The sequence below is a fragment of the Patagioenas fasciata genome, chromosome 39 (assembly GCF_037038585.1).
Source record: "Patagioenas fasciata isolate bPatFas1 chromosome 39, bPatFas1.hap1, whole genome shotgun sequence".
NCBI classification, from domain to species: Eukaryota; Metazoa; Chordata; class Aves; order Columbiformes; family Columbidae; genus Patagioenas; species Patagioenas fasciata.
In genome coordinates this window covers 1,086,600-1,110,000 of record NC_092558.1, presented here as the reverse complement: position 1 = coordinate 1,110,000, position 23,401 = coordinate 1,086,600, and the positions used below count along the sequence as shown (strand labels likewise).

At 64.8% G+C, this 23,401-nt stretch overlaps 1 protein-coding gene across 1 annotated transcript in view; it reads right to left on the bottom strand.

Moving 5' to 3' along the window:
• The window catches only part of LOC139826280 (neurexin-2-like), an 86,272-nt gene that overhangs the window by 25,378 nt on the left and 37,493 nt on the right, over positions 1-23,401 (bottom strand). Inside the window, exons 12-17 of the mRNA XM_071801514.1 lie at positions 21,231-21,257; positions 17,779-17,898; positions 16,591-16,984; positions 13,476-13,666; positions 11,674-11,847; positions 7,414-7,533 (exon numbers count right to left, since the gene is read on the bottom strand). Coding sequence (XP_071657615.1) covers positions 7,414-7,533; positions 11,674-11,847; positions 13,476-13,666; positions 16,591-16,984; positions 17,779-17,898; positions 21,231-21,257 — 1,026 coding nt within the window. The remainder of the gene's footprint in view (positions 1-7,413; positions 7,534-11,673; positions 11,848-13,475; positions 13,667-16,590; positions 16,985-17,778; positions 17,899-21,230; positions 21,258-23,401) is intronic.

Genomic DNA, 23,401 nt, shown 5'->3' with positions numbered 1-23,401 from the left:
GTGACACCAGTGGGGACACCAGTGGCACCAGTGACCCCCCCCGGGGACACAGGGACAGTGGGGACCCCAATAACGCAACCAGGGACCCCAATAACACAACCAGGGACCCCAGTAATGGCACCAGGGACCCCGGTGACGTCCCAGACAGGAGAGCCCTAAGTGCCCGGGCTGGGGACACTGGGGACACCAGTGGGGACACCAGTGGGGACATCAGTGACACCAGTGGGGACACCAGTGGCACCAGTGACCCCCCCCAGGGACACAGTGACCCCCCCCGGGGACACAGGGACAGTGGGGACCCCAACAACGCAACCAGGGACCCCAATAACGCAACCAGGGACCCCAATAATGGCACCAGGGACCCCGGTGACGTCCCAGACAGGAGAGCCCTCAGTGCCCGGGTTGGGGACACTGGGGACACTGGGGACACCAGTGACCCCTCCCGGGGACACGGTGACACCCCCAGATGGGGACACCTGGGGGACACCAGTGGCACCAGTAACCCCAATAATAGCACCAGGGACCCCAATAGTGGCACCAGGGACCCCGGTGACGTCCCGGACAGGAGAGCCCTCAGTGCCTGGGTTGGGGACACTGGGGACACCGGGGACACCAGTGACCCCCCCCAGGGACACAGGGACCCCTCCTGGGGACGCAGGGACACCCCCGGATGGGGACATGGGGACACCCCCGGATGGGGACACCTGGGGGGCACCAGGGACCCCAATAATGGAACCAGGGACCCCGGTGACGTCCCAGACAGGAGAGCCCTAAGTGTGTGGGCTGGGGACACTGGGGACACCGGGGACACCCCCAAACGGGGCCACCTGGGGGGCACCAGCGCCACCAGCAACACCAGTGACCCCAATAATGGCACCAGTGACACCAGGGACCCCAATAATGGCACCAGGGACCCCAATAATGGCACCAGGGACCCCAATAGTGGCACCAGGGACCCCAATAGTGGAACCAGGGACCCCGGTGACGTCCCAGACAGGAGAGCCCTCAGTGCCCGGGTTGGGGACCCCAGTGCCACCAGTGGGGACCCCAGTGCCACCAGTGGGGACCCTGGTGGCCCCAGTGGCCCCCCCGGCTCCGGCCCCACGTCCCCCATGGGCCCCTCAGTGTCCCCCCCCCATCGGTGGGGCCCCCAAAGTGGGGGGAGGGGCGGCCCCCAAAGTGGGGGGAGGGGCGGCCCCCAAAGTGGGGGGAGGGGAACGAGGCGCCCAGGGGAGGCCCCGATGGGGGGAGGGGGGGAGACCCCAAAGCGGGGGGGGAGGGGGGGAAGGAGCCCCCGAATGGGGGAGGGAAACCCCAAAATGGGGGGGGGGGTGGGGAGACCCCAAAAAGGGGGTGGGGAAACCCCAAAAGGGGGGGGGGAGACCCCAAAATGGGGGGGGAGACCCCAAAGAGGGGGGGAGGGGGGATGGAGCCCCCGAATGCGGGAGGGAAACCCCAAAATGGGGGGGGTGGGGAGACCCCAAAAGGGGGGGGGAGACCCCAAAAGGGGGAGGGGAGGGGGTTGTGCCCCAAAAAATGGGCTATGGGGGGGGTTCACCCCAAAATGGGGGGTGGGGGGTGGGGGGTTGGGGGGAGTGACCCCCAAATGGGGTCTGAACCCCCCAAAAGTGGTTTTAATGGGGGGGTTGTGCCCCCAAATGGGGCCGGGGGGTCACGAGAACCCCGTGGGGCCCTAAAAATGGGGCTGGGGGGTGGGGGAGCCCCAAATCCCCCCAAAGGGTCCGGGGGGGTCCCCGAATTCCAACCCCCCCCCCCCTGCTGGGGCTGAAAGGCCCGAAATCCCCCCCCGGGGGTGGGGGAGGGGCCCGAGTGCCCCCCGATGGGGGGCGGGGGGGGCAGAGCCCCCCGATTTGGGGCTGGGGGGGTTGGGGGGGGTCAGAGCCCCCGATGTGGGGCTGGGGGGGTTGGGGGGGTCAGAGCCCCCCGATGTGGGGCTGGGGGGGTTGGGGGGGGGGGGTCAGAGCCCCCCGATGTGGGGCTGGGGGGGGGTGGGGGTCTCAGAGCCCCCGATGTGGGGCTGGGGGGGTTGGGGGGGTCAGAGCCCCCCGATGTGGGGCTGGGGGGGTTGGGGGGGGTCAGAGCCCCCGATGTGGGGCTGGGGGGGTTGGGGGGGGTCAGAGCCCCCGATGTGGGGCTGGGGGGGTTGGGGGGGTCAGAGCCCCCGATGTGGGGCCGGGGGGGTTGGGGGGGGTCAGAGCCCCCCGATGTGGGGCCGGGGGGGTCCCGCCCCCCCCCGAGCAGGGGGGTCCCGATCCCCCCCCCGGGGCTCAGCGCATGCGGGGGGGGGAGCGCGGGGGGGCCCCGGGGCGGGGGGGGCCAGGGCGGGGGGAGGGGCGCGGGGGGGGCTCAGAGGGGGTCGAGCATCGTCCGGGGGGGGGGGATGGGGGATGGGGGGGGGGATGTGGGGCCGGGGATGTGGGGCGGAGGATGGGGGGTGGGGGTGGATGCTGTGGGGTGGAGGATGTGGGGCTGAGGATGCTGTGGGGCTGGGGATGGAGGATGTGGGGCTGAGGATGCTGTGGGGCAGAGGATGTGGGGCTGAGGATGCTGTGGGGCGGAGGATGGAGGATGTGGGGCGGGGGATGGATTCTGTGGGGTGGAGGATGGAGGATGTGGGGCTGAGGATGCTGTGGGGCAGGGGATGGATTCTATGGGGCGGGGGGTGGAGGATGGGGAGCGGACGATGCTGTGGGTCAGGGGATGGAGGATGTGGGGCTGAGGATGCTGTGGGTCAAGGGATGGATTCTATGGGGCGGGGGATGGATTCCGTGGGGCGGGGGATGGATTCCGTGGGGCGGGGGATGGATTCTATGGGGCGGGGGATGGATTCTATGGGGCAGGGGATGGATTCCGTGGGGCGGGGGATGGATTCTATGGGGCAGGGGATGGATTCTATGGGGCGGGGGATGGATTCTATGGGGCAGGGGATGGATTCCGTGGGGCAGGGGATGGATTCTATGGGGCGGGGGATGGATTCCGTGGGGCGGGGGATGGATTCCGTGGGGCGGGGGTGCGGATGAAGATGCTGAGGATGAGGATGAGGCCGGGGGGGCTCTGGCCTGGGCGGCGGCTCCGGCCGTGGGGCGCGATGGGGCGCGGTGGCTCCGGCCGTGGGGCGCGATGGGGCGCGATGGGCGCGGTGGGGCGCGGCGGCTCCGGCCGTGGGTCCGCCCGTGGGTCCGCCCGTGGGTCCGGGCCGTGGGGCGGCGGCGGCTGCTGCAGCGGGAGGGGCGGGGGAGGGGGGAGGGGCCGGGGAGGTGGGGGGGGGGGGGGAGGGGGAGGGGCCGGGGTTGGGGGAGGGGCCACGGGCGCGACCCACACGGTGGGGGGTGGGGGGGGAACCCACGGGCGGCTCGCGGGGGGTGGGGAGACCCAGGGAGACCTATGGAGACCTATAGAGATCTATAGAGACCCATAGCGAGCTATAGAGACCCACAGCGACCTATAGAGACCCATAGAGATCTATAGAGACCCGTAGAGACCTATAGAGACCCATAGCGAGCTATAGAGACCCACAGAGACCTATAGAGACCTATAGAGATCTATAGAGATCTATAGAGACCCATAGAGACCTATAGAGATCTATAGAGACCTATAGAGACCCATAGCGAGCTATAGAGACCCATAGAGACCTATAGAGACCTATAGAGATCTATAGAGACCCACAGCGACCTAGAGAGACCCATAGAGACCTATAGAGATCTATAGAGACCCACAGCGACCTATAGAGACCCATAGCGAGCTATAGAGACCTAGAGAGACCCATAGAGACCTATAGAGACCCACAGCGACCTATAGAGACCCAGAGAGACCCATAGCGACCTATAGAGACCCATAGCGAGCTATAGAGACCTATAGAGACCCACAGAGACCTATAGAGACCCATAGCGACCCATAGAGAGCCACAGAGACCCACAGCGACCTATAGAGACCCAGAGAGACCTATAGAGACCTATAGAGACCCAGAGAGACCTATAGAGATCTATAGAGACCCACAGCGACCTATAGAGACCCATAGAGACCTATAGAGATCTATAGAGACCCACAGCGACCTATAGAGACCCATAGCGAGCTATAGAGACCTAGAGAGACCCATAGAGACCTATAGAGACCCACAGCGACCTATAGAGACCCAGAGAGACCCATAGCGACCTATAGAGACCCATAGCGAGCTATAGAGACCTATAGAGACCCACAGAGACCTATAGAGACCCATAGCGACCCATAGAGAGCCACAGAGACCCACAGCGACCTATAGAGACCCAGAGAGACCTATAGAGACCTATAGAGACCCAGAGAGACCTATAGAGATCTATAGAGACCCACAGCGACCTATAGAGACCCATAGCGAGCTATAGAGACCTATAGAGACCCAGAGAGACCTATGGAGAGCCACAGAGACCCACAGCTACCCATAGAGACCATAGGGACCCACAGAGACCTATAGAGACCCAGAGAGACCCACAGGGATCCATAGCGACCTATAGAGAACCCACAGAGACCCACAGAGCCCCATGGCAGCCCCACAGTGACCCATAGAGCCCTATAGAGACCCACAGCGACCCCTGAGCCCCACAGCGACCTATAGAGCCCCATAGGAACCCCTGAGACCCACAGCGACCTCCAGAGCTCCATAGAGCCCTATAGAGACCCATGGGCACCCACAGAGCCCCACAGAGCCCTATAGAGACCCACAGAGACCCCTGTGATGCACAGAGCCCCACAGCGACCTATAGAGCCCCATAGAGACCCGCAGCGACCTATAGAGCCCCATAGGGACCCACAGGGCTCCACAGAGACCCCTGAGACCCACAGAGGCCCATGGCAGCCCCATAGAGACCCCACAGAGCCCCATAGAGACCCACAGCAGCCCCATTGAGACTCATGGAGCCCCATAGAGATCCCCAAGACCCATAGAGACCCACAGAGACCCCTGAGACCCACAGAGCCCCATAGGGACCCCCTGTGACCCACAGAGAGACCCCAGAGCCCCATAGGACCCCATAGAGCCCCATAGGGACCCACAGCAGCACCCAGCCCCCCGTCCTGCCCCATAGCGCAGTGGGGCAGAGAGGTGGGGGGGGGGGTGTCACGTGACCGGTCCTCGCACGCCCCTCGTGCCCCACGCGCGTGTGCAAAGGGGGAGGGGCCCGGAACTCACCTTGTGCAAGGGCCCTCGTGCAAGGGGCACGGGGCCACCTGCACCTTGCACAAGAGATGTGGGGCCATGTTGCCCTCGTGCAAGGGACATGGGGTCACGAACCCCTTGTGCAAGGGACCTGGGGTCACAAAATCCTTGTGCAAGGGACCTGGGGACACCTGCACCTTGCACAAGAGACCGGGGTCCTTGTCACCCTTGTGCAAGAGACCTGGGGACACAAACTCCCCGTGCAAGGCCCTGGTGACACGAAATCCTCGTGCAAGGGACACGGGGTCACAAACTCCCTGGGGTCACAAATTCCTCGTGCAATGGACCTGGGGTCACAAACCCCTCGTGCAAGGGACCTGAGCACACAAACTGCTCGTGCAAGGGACCTGGGGACACGAACCCCTTGTGCAAGGGACATGGGGTCACCTGCACCTTGCACAAGAGACCTGGGGCCACGTCGCCCTCGTGCAAGGGCCCTGCGGTCACAAACCCCTTGTGCAAGGGCCCCGGGGTCACAAACCCCTTGTGCAAGGGACCTGGGGTCACAAACCCCTCGTGCAAGGGGCCTGGGGTCACAAACCCCTCGTGCAAGGGACCTGGGGACACAAACCCCTCGTGCAAGGGGCCTGGGGTCACAAACCCCTCGTGCAAGGGGCCTGGGGTCACAAACCCCTCGTGCAAGGGACCTGGGGTCACAAACCCCTTGTGCAAGGGGTCTGGGGTCACAAACTCCCTGAGCACACAAACCCCTCGTGCAAGGGCTCTGGGGTCACAAAATCCTTGTGCAAGGGCTCTGGGGTCGCGAACCCCTTGTGCAAGGGACCTGGGGCCACCTGCACCTTGCACAAGAGACTCAGGGCCACATTGGCCTTGTGCAAGGGACCTGAGCACGCAAACTGCTTGTGCAAGGAACCTGGGGGTCTCAAAATCCTCGTGCAAGGGACCTGGGGATACAAACTGCTTGTGCAAGGGACCTGGGGGCACCTGCACCTTGCACAAGAGATCTGGGGCCATGTTGCCCTCGTGCAAGGGACCTGGGGTCACAAACCCCTTGTGCAAGGGGTCTGGGGTCACAAACCCCTCGTGCAAGGGACCTGGGGTCACAAACCCCTCGTGCAAGGGACCTGGGATCACAAACCCCTCGTGCAAGGGCCCTGGGATCACAAACCCCTCGTGCAAGGGACCTGGGGTCACAAACCCCTCGTGCAAGGGACCTGGGATCACAAACCCCTCGTGCAAGGGACCTGGGGCCACCTGCACCTTGCACAAGAGACTCAGGGTCACGTTGTCCCTGTGCAAGGGACCCGAGCACGCAAACTGCTTGTGCAAGGGACCTGGGGGTCACAAAATCCTCGTGCAAGGGACCTGGGGATACAAACTGCTTGTGCAAGGGACCTGGGGCCACCTGCACCTTGCACAAGAGATCTGGGGCCATGTTGCCCTCGTGCAAGGGACCTGGGGTCACAAACCCCTCGTGCAAGAGACCTGGGGTCACAAACCCCTCGTGCAAGAGACCTGGGGTCACAAACCCCTCGTGCAAGGGACACAAGGTCACAAACTCCCTGAGCACACAAACCCCTCGTGCAAGGGACCTGGGGTCACAAACTCTCTGAGCACACAAACCCCTCGTGCAAGGGACCCAGGGTCACAAACCCCTCGTGCAAGGGACCTGGGGTCACAAACCCCTCGTGCAAGGGACCTGGGGTCACAAACCCCTCGTGCAAGAGACCTGGGGACACAAACTCCCTGGGGTCACAAACCCCTCGTGCAAGGGACCTGGGGTCACAAACCCCTCGTGCAAGGGACCTGGGGTCACAAACCCCTCATGCAAGAGACCTGGGGTCACAAACCCCTCGTGCAAGGGACACAGGGTCACAAACTCCCTGAGCACCCAAACCCCTCGTGCAAGGGACCTGCAGTCACAAACCCCTCGTGCAAGGGACCTGGGGTCACAAACTCCTCGTGCAAGAGACCTGGGGTCACAAACCCCTCGTGCAAGGGACCTGGGATCACAAACTCCCTGGGGTCACAAACCCCTCGTGCAAGGGGCCTGGGGTCACAAACCCCTCGTGCAAGGGACCTGGGGTCACAAACCCCTTGTGCAAGGGACCTGGGGTCACGAACCCCTTGTGCAAGGGACCTGGGGTCACAAACCCCTCGTGCAAGGGACCTGGGGTCACAAACCCCTCGTGCAAGGGCCCTGGGTGACGGGGCCCTCGTGCGAAGCGCGGCGCGGCACTCACGCTCGGTGCACGAGGGCCCCCCGTGCGCGGTGAGGCTGCAGTCGCAGGTGAACCCGTCCCACTGCTGCAGGCAAACGCCCTGGTTGGCGCACGAGTCCTCGCTGCACGTGGAGCTGGGGCCTGCACGGGGGAGCACACGGGCGTGAGCGCACGAGGGCACACGAGAGCGGGCGGGGGTGCACGGGGATGCACGGGGATGAGCGCACGAGGGTGCACGAGAGCGGGCGGGGGTGCACGGGGATGCACGAGGATGCATGAGAGTGCACGAGGGTGCACGGGGATGCACGGGCGTGAGCGCACGAGGGCGCACGAGAGCGGGCGGGGGTGCACGGGGACGCACGGGGATGAGCGCACGAGGGTGCACGAGAGCGGGCGGGGGTGCACGGGGAGCGCACGGGCGTGAGCGCACGAGGGTGCACGAGAGCGGGCGGGGGTGCACAGGGATGCACGGGCGTGAGCGCACGAGGGTGCACGAGAGCGGGCGGGGGTGCACGGGGATGCACGGGGATGAGCGCACGAGGGTGCACGAGAGCGGGCGGGGGTGCACGGGGATGCATGGGGATGCATGAGAGTGCACGAGGGTGCACGAGGATGAGTGCACGAGGGTGCACGAGAGCAGGCAGGGGTGCACGGGGATGCACGGGGATGCATGAGAGTGCACAAGGGTGCACGGGGATGAGCGCACGAGGGTGCACGAGAGGGGGCGGGGGTGCACGGGGATGCACGGGGATGCATGAGAGTGCACGAGGGTGCACGAGGATGAGTGCACGAGGGTGCACGAGAGCGGGCGGGGGTGCACGGGGATGCACGAGGATGAGTGCACGAGGGTGCACGAGAGCGGGCGGGGGTGCACGGGGATGCACGGGGATGCACGAGAGTGCACAAGGGTGCACGGGGATGAGCGCACGAGGGTGCACGAGAGCGGGCGGGGGTGCACGGGGATGCACGAGGATGCATGAGAGTGCACAAGGGTGCACGGGGATGAGTGCACGAGGGTGCACGAGAGCGGGCGGGGGTGCACGGGGATGCACGGGGATGCATGAGAGTGCACGAGGGTGCACGGGGATGAGCGCACGAGGGTGCACAAGAGCGGGCGGGGGTGCACGGGGATGCACGGGGATGAGCGCACGAGGGTGCACGAGAGCGGGCGGGGGTGCACAGGGATGCACGGGGATGAGTGCACGAGGGTGCACGAGAGGGGGCGGGGGTGCACGGGGATGCACGGGGATGCATGAGAGTGCACAAGGGTGCACGGGGATGAGTGCACGAGGGTGCACGAGAGCGGGCGGGGGTGCACGGGGATGCACGGGGATGCATGAGAGTGCACGAGGGTGCACGGGGATGAGTGCACGAGGGTGCACAAGAGCGGGCGGGGGTGCACGGGGATGCACGGGGATGAGCGCACGAGGGTGCACGAGAGCGGGCGGGGGTGCACGGGGATGCACAGGGATGCATGAGAGTGCACGAGGGCACACAAGGGTGCAGGAGGGGTGCACGAGGATGCACAAGGATGCATGAGAGTGCACGAGGGTGCACAAGGGTGCATGAGAGCAGGCAGGGGTGCACAGGGATGCATGAGGGTGCAGGAGGGGTGCACAAGGATGCACGAGGGTGCACAAGGGTGCACGAGGGTGTGTGAGAATGCACGAGGGTGCACAACCCTGTGCACCCCTGTCTGCTCTTGTGCACCCTCATGCACCCCCCTGCACCCTCGTGCACCCTTGTGCACCCTCGTGTACCCTCGTGCACCCCCCTGCACCCTCGTGCACCCTTGTGCACCCCTCTGCATCCTCGTGCATCCTTGTGCACCCCTCTGCACCCTCCTGCACCCTTGTGTGCCCTCGTGCACCCCCCTGCATCCTCGTGCACCCCTGCCTGCTCTTGTGCATCCCCGTGCACCCTCCTGCACCCTTATGCATCCTCACACACCCTCCTGCACCCTCGTGCATCCTTGTGCACCCCCCTGCATCCTTGTGCATCCTTGTGCACCCTCCTGCATCCTTGTGTGCCCTCCTGCACCCTCGTGCATCCCTGGGCACCCCTGCCCTCTCTTGTGCATCCTTGAGCATCCCCAGCACCCTCGTGCATCCTCGTGCACCCTTGTGCACCCCCCTGCATCCTTGTGTGCCCTTGTGCACCCTCGTGCATCATTGTGCACCCCCCTGCACCCTTGCACACTCTCGTGCATCCTTGTGCACCCTTGTGCACCCTTGCACACCCTCGTGCATCCTTGTGCACCCTTGTGAACTCTCCTGCATCCTCGTGCACCCCCTTGCACCCCCCTGCATCCTTGTGCACCCCCCTGCATCCTTGCACACCCTCGTGCATCCTTGTGCACCCCCCTGCATCCTTGCACACCCTCGTGCATCCTTGTGCACCCTTGTGCACCCTCCTGCATCCTCATGCACCCCCCTGCACCCCCCTGCACCCCCCTGCACCCTCGTGCACCCTCGTGCACCCCTCCCCACTCTTGTGCACCCTTGTGCACCTTCGCAGCCCCTCTGGACGTGCCCCCCTGTCCCCATATCCCCCCCTGTCCCCATATCCCCCCCTGTCCCCATATCCCCCCATTGCCCCCATGGCCCCCCATGGCCCCCATTTCTCCCCCTGTCCCTGTTGCCCCCCATTGCCCCCCATGTCCCCCCATTGCCCCCATGTCCCCCATTGCCCCCCATGTCCCCCCATTGCCCCCCATTGCCCCCATGTCCCCTCATGTCCCCATGTCCCCCACTCACCATCACAGCCCCTCCGGATGTGCCCCCCCATGTTCCCCCATTGCCCCCCATGTCCCCCATTGCCCCCCATGTTCCCCCATTGCCCCCATGTCCCCCATTGCCCCCCCATGTCCCCATGTCCCCCCATGTCCCCCCATGTCCCCCATTGCCCCCATGTCCCCCATTGCCTCCCTATCCCCCATTGCCCCCCATGTCCCCCATGTTCCCCATGTCCCCCCATTGCCCCCCTATCCCCCATTGCCCCCATGTCCCCCCATGCCCCCCATGTCCCCCATGTTCCCCATGTCCCCCCATTGCCCCCATGTCCCCCATTGCCCCCATGTCCCCCCATGCCCCCCATGTCCCCCATGTTCCCCATGTCCCCCATTGCCTCCCTATCCCCCATTGCCCCCATGTCCCCCCATGTCCCCCATTGACCCCCATGTCCCCATTGTCCCCATGTCCCCCGTGTCTCATCGCCACAGCCCCTCCGGCCGTGCCCCCCCATGTTCCCCCATTGCCCACCATGTTCCCCCATGTCCCCGTATTGTCCCCATGTCCCCCCATATCCCCATTGCCCCTATCCCCCCAATCCCCCCCATTGTCCCCATTGCCCCCATGTCCCCATCGCCCCTATCCCCCCAATCCCCTCCATTGTCCCCCCATGTCCCCATTGTCCCCCTGTCCCCCACTCACTGTCACAGCCCCTCCGGATGTGCCCCGCCATGTCCCCATTGCCCCCATGTCCCCATTGTCCCCCCATATCCCCATTGCCCCTATCCCCCCAATCCCCCCATTGTCCCCCCATGTCCCCCCATATCCCCATTTCCTCCATGTCCCCATTGTCCCCCTGTCCCCCACTCACTGTCGCAGCCCCTTCAGATGTGCCCCCCATGTCCCCATGTCCCCCCATGTCCCCATGTCCCCCCTGTCCCCATTGCCCCAATCCCCCCGATCCCCCCGTTGTCCCCCCATGTCCCCATTGTCCCCCCATGTCCCCACTCACCATCGCAGCCCCTCCGGACGTGCCCCCCCGGGTCTCCCATGTCCCCCCATGTCCCCATTGTCCCCCCATGTCCCCATGTCCCCATGTCCCCATTGTCCCCCCATGTCCCCATTGCCCCTCTCCCCCTGATCCCCTCATTGTCCCCCCATGTCCCCCCATGTCCCCTGTCCCCACTCACCGTCGCAGACCCTCTGGATGTGCCCCCATGTCCCCATTGCCCCATCCCCCCGATCCCCCCATTGTCCCCCCATGTCCCCATTGTCCCCATGTCCCCATTGCCTCTATCCCCCCGATCCCCTCATTGTCCCCCCACGTCCCCAATCCCCCCCATGTCCCCATTGTCCCCCCATGTCCCCCGTCCCCACTCACTGTCGCAGCCCCTCCGGACGTGCCCCCCCGGCTCTCCCATGTCCCCCATGTCCCCATTGCCCCAATCCCCCCGATCCCCCCGTTGTCCCCCCATGTCCCCGTTGTCCCCCCATGTCCCCATTGTCCCCCCATGTCCCCCCATGTCCCCATGTCCCCCCTGTCCCCGCTCACCGTCGCAGCCCCTCCGGACGTGCCCCCCCCTGCGCAGCGCGTCCCCCACCAGGTCCGGCAGCCGCCCGTTCAGGTCCAGAGAGGCCAAACAGCCCTGGAAGCCCCCCCGGGACGCCACGAGCCGCGGGAGGCGGGGCAAGAGCGCCGGGGACACGCCCCCCACGAACAGCTCCCCTGGGGGACACGGGGACATCGTGGGGACATCGTGGGGACCCCCCTCGGGACACCCCCCCCACGAACAGCTCCCCTGGGGGGACACGGGGACATCGTGGGGACCCCCCCGGGACACCCCCCCCCACGAACAGCTCCCCTGGGGGACATTGGGGACATCGTGGGGACATCGTGGGGACCCCCCCGGGTGACCCATCACCCCCATCACCCCCATCACCCCCATTACCCCCATTACCCCCATTACCCCATCACCCCCATCACCCCCATCACCCCCATCACCCCCATTACCCCCATTACCCCATTACCCCCATCACCCCCATTACCCCCATCACCCCCATCCCCCCCATTACCCCCATCACCCCCATTACCCCCATTACCCCCATCACCCCCATCACCCCCATTACCCCCATTACCCCCACCACCCCCATTACCCCCATTACCCCATCACCCCCATCACCCCCATCACCCCCATCACCCCCATTACCCCCATTACCCCCACCACCCCCATTACCCCCATTACCCCATCACCCCCTTTACCCCCATCACCCCCATTACCCCCATTACCCCATCACCCCCATTACCCCCATTACCCCATTACCCCCATCACCCCCATTACCCCCATTACCCCCATCACCCCCATCACCCCCATTACCCCATCACCCCTATTACCCCCATTACCCCATCACCCCCACCACCCCCATTACCCCATTACCCCCATCACCCCCATCACCCCCATTACCCCATCACCCCCATCACCCCCATTACCCCATCACCCCCACCACCCCCATCACCCCCATTACCCCGTTACCCCACCCGCGGGTGCTCACCCTTGAGGTCCAGGGTGCGCCCCCCCTGGGCATGCTGGGTGACCCATCACCCCCATTACCCCCATCACCCCCATCACCCCCATCACCCCCATCACCCCCATCACCCCCATTACCCCCATTACCCCATCACCCCCATCACCCCCATCACCCCCATTACCCCATCACCCCCTTTACCCCCATCACCCCCATCACCCCCATCACCCCCATCATCCCCATCACCCCCATTACCCCCACCACCCCCATTACCCCCATTACCCCCATCACCCCCATCACCCCCATCACCCTCATCACCCCCATTACCCCATCACCCCCATCACCCCCATTACCGCCATCACCCCCACCACCCCCATTACCCCCATTACCCCCATCACCCCCATCACCCCCATCACCCCATCACCCCCTTTACCCCCATCACCCCCATCACCCCCATCACCCCCATTACCCCCATCACCCCCATCACCCCATCACCCCCATTACCCCCATCACCCCCATCACCCCCATTACCCCCATCACCCCCATTACCCCATCACCCCCATTACCCCCATTACCCCCATTACCCCATCACCCCCATCACCCCCATTACCCCCATCACCCCCATCACCCCCATCACCCCCATCACCCCATCACCCCCATCACCCCCATCACCCCCATTACCCCCATCACCCCCATTACCCCCATCACCCCCATCACCCCCATTACCCCATCACCCCCACCACCCCCATTACCCCATCACCCCCATCACCCCCATCACCCCCATCACCCCCATTACCCCATCACCCCGTCACCCCACCCGCGGGTGCTCACCCTTGAGGTCCAGGGTGCGCCCCCCCTGGGCGTGCTGGGTGACCGGGCGCCCGTCCACGCGCAGCCCGTGCAGGGCGCCCCCCTCCCGCGCCACCGCCACCTCGTGCCAGCGCCCGTCGTGCAGCGGCTGCTCCGAGTTCCCCTTCATCAGCGAGGGCCCGTCGCCCAGGTCGAACACGTAGTGGATGTACCTGGAAGGGGCGGGGCTTGAGCTGAGGGGCGGGGCTTCACCCGAGAGGGCGGGGCTTCAGCCAAAGGGGGTGGGGCATGAACCAGGGAAAGATACCCCAGGTCGAACAAGCAGTGGATGGACCTGGAAGGGGCGGGGCTTGAGCTGAGGGGCGGGGCTTCAGCCAAAGGGGGTGGGGCATGAGCCAGGGAAAGATACCCCAGGTCGAACAAGTAGTGGATGGACCTGCGGGGGGCGGGGTTTGAGCCGAGGGGGCGGGGTCTGAGCCGAGGGGGCGGGGTCTGAGCCGAGGGGGCGGGGTCTGAGCTGAAAGGGCGGGGCCTGAGCTGAAAGGGCGGGGTCTGAGCTGAAAGGGCGGGGCCTGAGCGGAAAGGGCGGGGCCTGAGCCAGGGAAAGTTACATGGAACATGTAGTGGGTGGTCCTGCAGAGGGCGGGGCTTGAGCTGAGGGGCGGGGTCTAAGCGTAGTGGGCGGGGCCTCAGATGAAAGGGCGGGGCCTCAGTCGAGAGGGCGGGGGCTGAGCCATGGAAAGATACCCCAGGTCGAACACATAGTGGATGGACCTGCAGGGGGCGGGGCTTGAGGATGGGGGCGGTGCCTGAGCCGAGGGGGAGGAGCGTGAGCGGAGGGGGCGGTGCCTGAGCCAGAGGGGGCGGGGTCTGAGCCAGGGAAAGATACCCCAGGTGGAACACATGGACCTGGTAAGGGGTGGGGCTTGAGCCGAGGGGAGGGGTCTGGGCCGGGGGGGGCGGGTCCTCAAAGGAAGGGCCCCAGGACCCCCAGGTGCTCCCCAATGTCCCCAGGACCCCCCTTGTGTCCCCAAGGTCCCCAGGACCCCCAGGTGCTCCCCAATGTCCCCAGAACCCCCCTTGTGTCCCCAAGGTCCCCAGGACCCCCAGGTGCTCCCCAATGTCCCCAGAACCCCCCTTGTGTCCCCAAGGTCCCCAGGACCCCCAGGTGCTCCCCAATGTCCCCAGAACCCCCCTTGTGTCCCCAAGGTCCCCAGGACCCCCAGGTGCTCCCCAATGTCCCCAGGACCCCCCTTGTGTCCCCAAGGTCCCCAGGACCCCCAGGTGCTCCCCAATGTCCCCAGGACCCCCCTTGTGTCCCCAAGGTCCCCAGGACCCCCAGGTGCTCCCCAATGTCCCCAGGACCCCCCTTGTGTCCCCAAGGTCCCCAAGATCCCCAGGTGCTCCCCAAGGTCCTATGAGGTTCAGGAGGTCCCCAGCACCCCCCAGGTGCTCCCCAATGTTCCCAGCACCTCCCTGGTGTCCCCAAGGTCCCCAGGACTGCCCAGGTGTTCCCCAAGGTCCTATGAGGTTCAGGAGGTCCCCAGGAGCCCCCTTGTGTCCCCAGGGTCCCCAGGACCCCCTGGATGCTCCCCAAGGTTCCAGGTGCTCCCCAAGGTCCCCAGGACCCCCCTTGTGTCCCCAATGTCCCCAGGATCCCCAGGTGCTCCCCAAGGCTCCCAATGTCCTCCCAAAAGGTCCCCAAGGCCCTATGAGGTTCAGGAGGTCCCCAGGATCCCCCTTGTGTCCCCAGGACCCCCAGGTGCTCCCCAAGGTCCCCAGGACCCTCCTTGTGTCCCCAAGGTCCCCGGGATCCCAAGGTGCTCCCCAAGGTCCCCAGGACCCTCCTTGTGTCCCCAAAGTCCCCCAGGTGCTCCCCAACATCCTATGAGGTTCAGGAGGTTCCCAGGAGCCCCCTTGTGTCCCCAGGACCCCTCTTGTGTCCCCCAGGCCCCCAGGACCCCCCAGGTGCTCCCCAAGGCTCTGGGGAGCTGAGAAGGTCCCCAGGACCCTCCTTGTGTCCCCAGGACCCCCCTTGTATCCCCAAGATCCCCAGGACCCCCAGGTGCTTCCTAAGGTCCCCAGGACCCCCCTGGTGTCCCCAAGGTCCCCAGGACCCCCAGGTGCTCCCCAAGGTCCCCAAGATCCCCAGGTGCTCCCCAAGGTCCCCAGGACCCCCAGATGCTCCTCAAGGTCCCCAGGTGCTCCCCAAGGTCCCCAAGATCCCCAGATGCTCCTCAAGGTCCCCAGGTGCTCCCCAAGGTCCCCAAGATCCCCAGATGCTCCTCAAGATCCCCAGGTGCTCCCCAAGGTCCCCAGGACCCCCAGATGCTCCTCAAGGTCCCCAGGTGCTCCCCAAGGTCCCCAGGTGCTCCCCAAGGCCCTATGAGGTTCAGGAGGTCCCCAAGATCCCCCTTGTGTCCCCAGGACCCCCAGGTGCTCCCCAATGTCCCCAGGACCCCCGTTGTGTCCCCAACGTCCCCCTCACCCCTTGACCAGCTCCACCACCAGGAAGTGGCTCCCATCGCCGCCGCTGAACAGGATGAGGTCCCCAGGACCCCCCTGGTGTCCCCAAGGTCCCCAGGACCCCCAGGTGCTCCCCAAGGTCCCCAAGATCCCCAGATGCTCCTCAAGATCCCCAGGTGCTCCCCAAGGTCCCCAGGACCCCCAGATGCTCCTCAAGGTCCCCAGGTGCTCCCCAAGGTCCCCAGGTGCTCCCCAAAGCCCTATGAGGTTCAGGAGGTCCCCGGGATCCCCCTTGTGTCCCCAGGACCCCCAGGTGCTCCCCAATGTCCCCAGGACCCCTGTTGTGTCCCCAACGTCCCCCCTCACCCCTTGACCAGCTCCACCACCAGGAAGTGGCTCCCATCGCCGCCGCTGAACAGGATGAGGTCCCCAGGACCCCCCTGGTGTCCCCAAGGTCCCCAGGACCCCCAGGTGCTCCCCAAGGTCCCCAAGATCCCCAGGTGCTCCCCAAGGTCCCCAGGACCCCCAGGTGCTCCCCAAGGTCCCCAGGTGCTCCCCAAGGCCCTATGAGGTTCAGGAGGTCCCCGGGATCCCCCTTGTGTCCCCAGGACCCCCAGATGCTCCCCAATGTCCCCAGGACCCCCGTTGCGTCCCCAACGTCCCCCCTCACCCCTTGACCAGCTCCACCACCAGGAAGTGGCTCCCATCGCCGCCGCTGAACAGGATGAGGCCGTCGGGCGCCGTGGTCTTGAACTGGAAGAAGAGGTGCATGGAGGCGCGCGCCTGCAGCGTGGGCAGCGCCACGAAGGCGCCGCGGCCCCCGAAGGCCACCGGCGCGGCCACCAGCACGGCGCGGCGGCCGAAGCGGGCGCTCAGCCGGCAGGCGCCCCGGCCCAGCTCGCCGTCGCGGCACAGGTCCAGGTACGGGCGCCCGTTGAACAGCAGCGAGCTCAGGTGGCCCAGGAAGGGCGAGGAGGGGCCGGCGGGCGGCCAGCGGCGCTCGGACAGCCGGCCCGTCTCCAGCGCCGCCAGCTCCAGCACCGGGCGCGGGAACGACAGCTGCCCTGCAACGAGAGGGGACAAGGGGACGTGGGACGTGGGGCTGGAGACACCCAGAGACCCGTGGACTGGCAACAGCATCCGCACGGACCCATAGACCTTCATAGCATCCCTATGGAGCCATTGACCTTCATAACACCCCTATGGAGCCATTGACCCCCATAAGATCGCCATGGACCCATAGACCTTCATGACATCCCTATGGAGCCACTGACCTCCATAACATCGCCATGGACCCATAGGCCTTCATGACATCCCTATGGAGCCATTGACCTCCATAACATCCCCATGGACCCACAGACCTTCAACAACATCCCCATGGACCCATAGACCTTCATAGCATCCCTATGGAGCCATTGACCTCCATAACATCGCCATGGACCCATAGACCCTCAACAGCATCCCCATGGACCCATAGACCTTCATGACATCCCTATGGAGCCATTGACCTCCATAACATCCCCATGGACCCATAGACCTTCATAGCATCCCTATGGAGCCATTGACCTCCATAACATCCCCATGGACCCATAGACCTTCAACAGCATCCCCATGGACCCATAGACCTTCATGACATCCCTATGGAGCCATTGACCTCCATAACATCCCCATGGACCCATTGACCTCCATAACATCCCCATGGACCCATAGACCTTCAACAGCATCCCCATGGACCCATAGACCTTCAACAGCATCCCCATGGACCCATAGACCTTCATAACATCCCCTTGGCCCCATGTCCCTGGTGTCCCCATGTTCCTGGTGTCTCTGTGTCCCCCCACGTCCCCAATGTCCCCACCTTCCACGGTGACGTTGTCCACCGAGAGCTGGAGGCTGCGCCCGCGCCGCAGCACCCGCACCCAGTGCCACTCGTTGTCATCGAGCCGCTGCCCGGCCACCAGCGTCTCGGGGCCCTTGCCTGGGGACACGGGACATGGGGTCAGTGGGGACATGGGACACGGGGTCAGTGGGGACATGGGACATGGGGACACGGGGACATGGGGTCAGTGGGGACATGGGGTCAGTGGGGACATGGGACATGGGGACACAGGGACATGGGGTCAGTGGGGACATGGGACACGGGGTCAGTGGGGACATGGGACATGGGACATGGAGACACAGGGACACGGGGTCAGTGGGGACATGGGACACGGGGTCAGTGGGGACATGGGACATGGGGACACGGGGACATGGGGTCAGTGGGGACATGGGGTCAGTGGGGACATGGGACATGGGGACACGGGACATGGGGTCAGTGGGGACATGGGACACAGGGTCAGTGGGGACATGGGACATGGGACATGGGGTCAGTGGGGACATGGGACACGGGGTCAGTGGGGACATGGGACATGGGGACACGGGACATGGGGTCAGTGGGGACATGGGACACGGGGTCAGTGGGGACACGGGACATGGGGTCAGTGGGGACATGGGACATGGGGACACGGGACATGGGGTCAGTGGGGACATGGGACACGGGGTCAGTGGGGACATGGGACATGGGGACACGGGACATGGGGTCAGTGGGGACATGGGACACGGGGTCAGTGGGGACACGGGACATGGGACATGGGGACACGGGGACATGGGGTCAGTGGGGACATGGGACACGGGGTCAGTGGGGACACGGGACATGGGGTCAGTGGGGACATGGGACATGGGGACACGGGACATGGGGTCAGTGGGGACATGGGACACGGGGTCAGTGGGGACACGGGACATGGGACATGGGGACACGGGGACATGGGGTCAGTGGGGACATGGGACACGGGGTCAGTGGGGACACAGGACATGGGACATGGGGACAGGGGGACATGGGGACACGGGGACATGGGGACACATGGGGACGTGGGGACACAGGACATGGGATCAGTGGGGACATGGGACACGGGGTCAGTGGGGACATGGGACATGGGGACATGGGACATGGGGTCAGTGGGGACATGGGACATGGGGTCAGTGGGGACACGGGACATGGGACATGGGGACACGGGGACATGGGGTCAGTGGGGACATGGGACACGGGGTCAGTGGGGACACGGGACATGGGACATGGGGACACGGGGACATGGGGTCAGTGGGGACATGGGACACGGGGTCAGTGGGGACACGGGACATGGGACATGGGGACACGGGGACATGGGGTCAGTGGGGACATGGGACACGGGGTCAGTGGGGACACGGGACATGGGACATGGGGACACGGGGACATGGGGTCAGTGGGGACATGGGACACGGGGTCAGTGGGGACACAGGACATGGGACATGGGGACAGGGGGACATGGGGACACGGGGACATGGGGACACATGGGGACGTGGGGACACAGGACATGGGATCAGTGGGGACACGGACACGGGGACAGGGGGACATGGGGATACGGGGACATGGGACATGGGGACATGGGGTCACTGGGGACATGGGACACGGGGACACGGGGGGACATGAGGTGAGCAGGGACATGGGGACATGGGGACACGGGGACACGGGGACATGGGGACGTGAGGACATGGGGAAGTGGGGACACGGGGACGTGGGGACACGGGACATGGGGTCAGCAGGGACACGGGAAATGGGGACATGGGACATGGGGACATGGGACATGGGGACATGGGGTCAGCAGGGACACAGAAATGGGGACAGGGGGACATGGGACATGGGGACACGGGGACATGGGGACACTGGGACACAGGGGGACATGGGGGGAGCAGGGACATGGGGACATGGGGTCAGTGGGGCATGGGGACACGGGACATGGGGACAGTGGGGACATGGGGGGACATGGAAATGGGGACATGGGGACATGGGGACATGGGACATGGGGACATGGGACATGGGGTCAGTGGGGACACGGGGGGACAGGAGGGGACACCCAGCGCCGTGCGCAGCCGGGGGACACCGTGCACGTGGGGAACACGTGCAAAACACGCACACGCACGTGTGCACACACACACATGTGCACACACACACCTGCACACACGTGTACACACACGTGTTCACATACACACACGTGTGCACACACACACACATGTGCACACACACGTACATACACATAGGTGCACACACACCCCCCTGCTCACACGCGTGTGTGCACACATGTACACACACACACACACACCTGCTCACACGGGTGTGTGCACACACATACACACACACGTGCACACACACGTGCACACACACATGTGCACACACACCCCTGCTCACACGCGTGTGCACACACATGTACACACACACGTGCACACACACACCTGCTCACACACGCGTGTGCACACACACGTGCACACACACACGTACGCACACACGTGCACACACACACCTGCTCACACGAGTGTGCACACACACGTACACACACGCGTGCACACACACACGTACACACACACACATGTGCACACACACACGTACACACACACACACGTGCACACACACACCTGGTCACACACGTGTGTGCACACACACACACCTGCACACACACGTGCACACACACACACTCATGCACGTACACACACACGTGCACACACACACATGCACACACACACCTGGTCACACACGTGTGTGCACACACACACACCTGCACACACACGTGCACACACACACATGTGCACACACACACGTACACACACACACGTGCACACACACACACGTGCACACACACACCTGCTCACACGCGTGTGTGCACACACACACACCTGCACACACACGTGCACACACACACTCATGCACGTACACACACAGGTGCGCACACACACGTGCACGCACACACTTGTGTGTCCAGGGAACCCAGGCGTCCGGGGTGGGGGGGATCAGGCCCTATAGAGGACCCAGGTGTCCAGAAGTAGCAAGGGGGGACCCAGGAGTTCGGGGGGGACCCAGGAGTGCAGGAGGGACCCAGGAGTTTGGGGGGGACCCAGGAGTGCAGGAGGGACCCAGGAGTTCGGGAGGGACCCAGGAGTTTGGGGGGGACCCAGGAGTTTGAGGGGGACCCAGGAGTTCGGGAGGGACCCAGGAGTGCAGGAGGGACCCAGGAGTTCGGGAGGGACCCGGGAGTTTGGGGGGGACCCAGGAGTTCGATGGGGACCCAGGAGTTCGGGAGGGACCCAGGAGTGCAGGAGGGACCCAGGAGTTCGGGAGGGGACCCAGGAGTGCAGGAGGGGACCCAGGAGTTTGGGGGGGACCCTGGCGTCCGGGGGGGGACCCAGGAGTTCGGGGGGACCCAGGCGTCCGGGGGGACCCAGGCGTCCGGGGGCGGCACTTACTGGGGTGGCAGCCCGCGCTCTCACAGTCTGGGGAGAGAAGAACAGGGTCAGGATCGGGCCCCTCGCAGCCGATGGAGCCCCCCGGGGATGGGGGAGGGGCGGTCGGGGGGTGGGAGGCACTGGGATGGACTGGGATGGGATGGGATGGGATGGGAGGGACTGGGATGGGATGGGATGGGATGGGATGGGATGGGATGGGATGGGATGGGATGGGATGGGATGGGATGGGATGGACTGGGAGGGACTGGGATGGGATGGGAACGGGGATGGACTGGAATGGAATGGACTGGGATGGGATGGGATGGACTGGGAAGGACTGGGATGGGATGGGATGGAATGGAATGGGATGGACTGGGATGGACTGGGATGGAATGGAATGGACTGGAATGGGATGGACTGGGATGGGATGGGATGGACTGGGAGGGACTGGGATGGGATGGGATGGGATGGACTGGGAAGGACTGGGATGGGATGGGAACGGGGATGGACTGGGGTGGGAACTGGGATGGAACTGGGATGGGAACTAGGATAGGAAATGGGACTGGGGTGCAACTGGGATGGAACTGGGATGGGATGGGATGGGATGGGATGGACTAGGAGGGACATGAATGGACTGGGATGGGACTGGGATGGGACTGGAATGGACTAGAGTGGACTGTGATGGATTGGAATGGGAACTGGGATGGGACTGGGATGGACTGGGGTGGACTGGGATGGGACTGGGATGGGACTGGAATGGATCGGGATGGACTGGAATGGACTGGGATGGGACTGGGATGGGACTGGGAGGGACTGGGGGAGATTGGGATGGACTGGGAGGAACTGGGATGGACTGGAATGGACTGGGATGGAGTTTGGGGTTCCTGGGGTGGTTTTGGGGTTTCTGGGGTCGGGTTTTGGGGTTCCTGGGGTGGTTTTTGGGGTTCCTGGGGTGGTTTCTGGGGTTCCTGGGGCCGGTTTTGGGGTTCCTGGGGTGGTTTTGGGGTTCCTGGGGTGGTTTTGGGGTTCCTGGGGTGGTTTTTGGGGTTCCTGGGGTGGTTTTGGGGTTCCTGGGGTGGTTTCTGGGGTTCCTGGGGTCGGTTTTGGGGTTCCTGGGGTGGTTTTTGGGGTTCCTGGGGTGGTTTTGGGGTTCCTGGGGTGGTTTTTGGGGTTCCTGGGGTGGTTTCTGGGGTTCCTGGGGTGGTTTTGGGGCTCCTGGGGTGGTTTTGGGGTTCCTGGGGTGGTTTCTGGGGTTTCTGGGGTGGTTTTGGGGTTCCTGGGGTGGTTTCTGGGGTTCCTGGGGTGGTTTCGGGGGTTCCTGGGGTGGTTTCGGGGGTTCCTGGGGTGGTTTCTGGGGTTCCTGGGGTCGGTTTTGGGGCTCCTGGGGTGGTTTTGGGGTTCCTGGGGTGGTTTCTGGGGTTCCTGGGGTGGTTTTGGGGTTCCTGGGGTGGTTTCTGGGGTTCCTGGGGTCGGTTTTGGGGTTCCTGGGGTGGTTTTTGGGGTTCCTGGGGTGGTTTTGGGGTTCCTGGGGTGGTTTCTGGGGTTCCTGGGCTGGTTTTGGGGTTCCTGGGGTGGTTTCTGGGGTTCCTGGGCTGGTTTTGGGGTTCCTGGGGTGGTTTTGGGGCTCCTGGGCTGGTTTCTGGGGTTCCTGGGGTTGGTTTGGGGGTTCCTGGGGTGGTTTTGGGGTTCCTGGGGCGGTTTCTGGGGCTCCTGGGGTGGTTTCTGGGGTTCCTGGGCTGGTTTTGGGGTTCCTGGGGTGGTTTTGGGGCTCCTGGGCTGGTTTCTGGGGTTCCTGGGGTTGGTTTGGGGGTTCCTGGGGTGGTTTTGGGGTTCCTGGGGCGGTTTCTGGGGCTCCTGGGGTGGTTTCTGGGGTTCCTGGGGTGGTTTTGGGGTTCCTGGGGCGGTTTCTGGGGCTCCTGGGGTGGTTTTGGGGCTCCTGGGGTCGGTTTTGGGGTTTCTGGGCTGGTTTCTGGGGTTCCTGGGGTGGTTTCTGGGGTTCCTGGGGTGGTTTTGGGGTTCCTGGGGTGGTTTCTGGGGTTCCTGGGGTGGTTTCTGGGGTTCCTGGGGTGGTTTTGGGGTTCCTGGGGTGGTTTCTGGGGTTCCTGGGGTGGTTTTGGGGTTCCTGGGGTGGTTTCTGGGGTTCCTGGGGTGGTTTCTGGGTTCCTGGGGTGGTTTCTGGGGTTCCTGGGGTG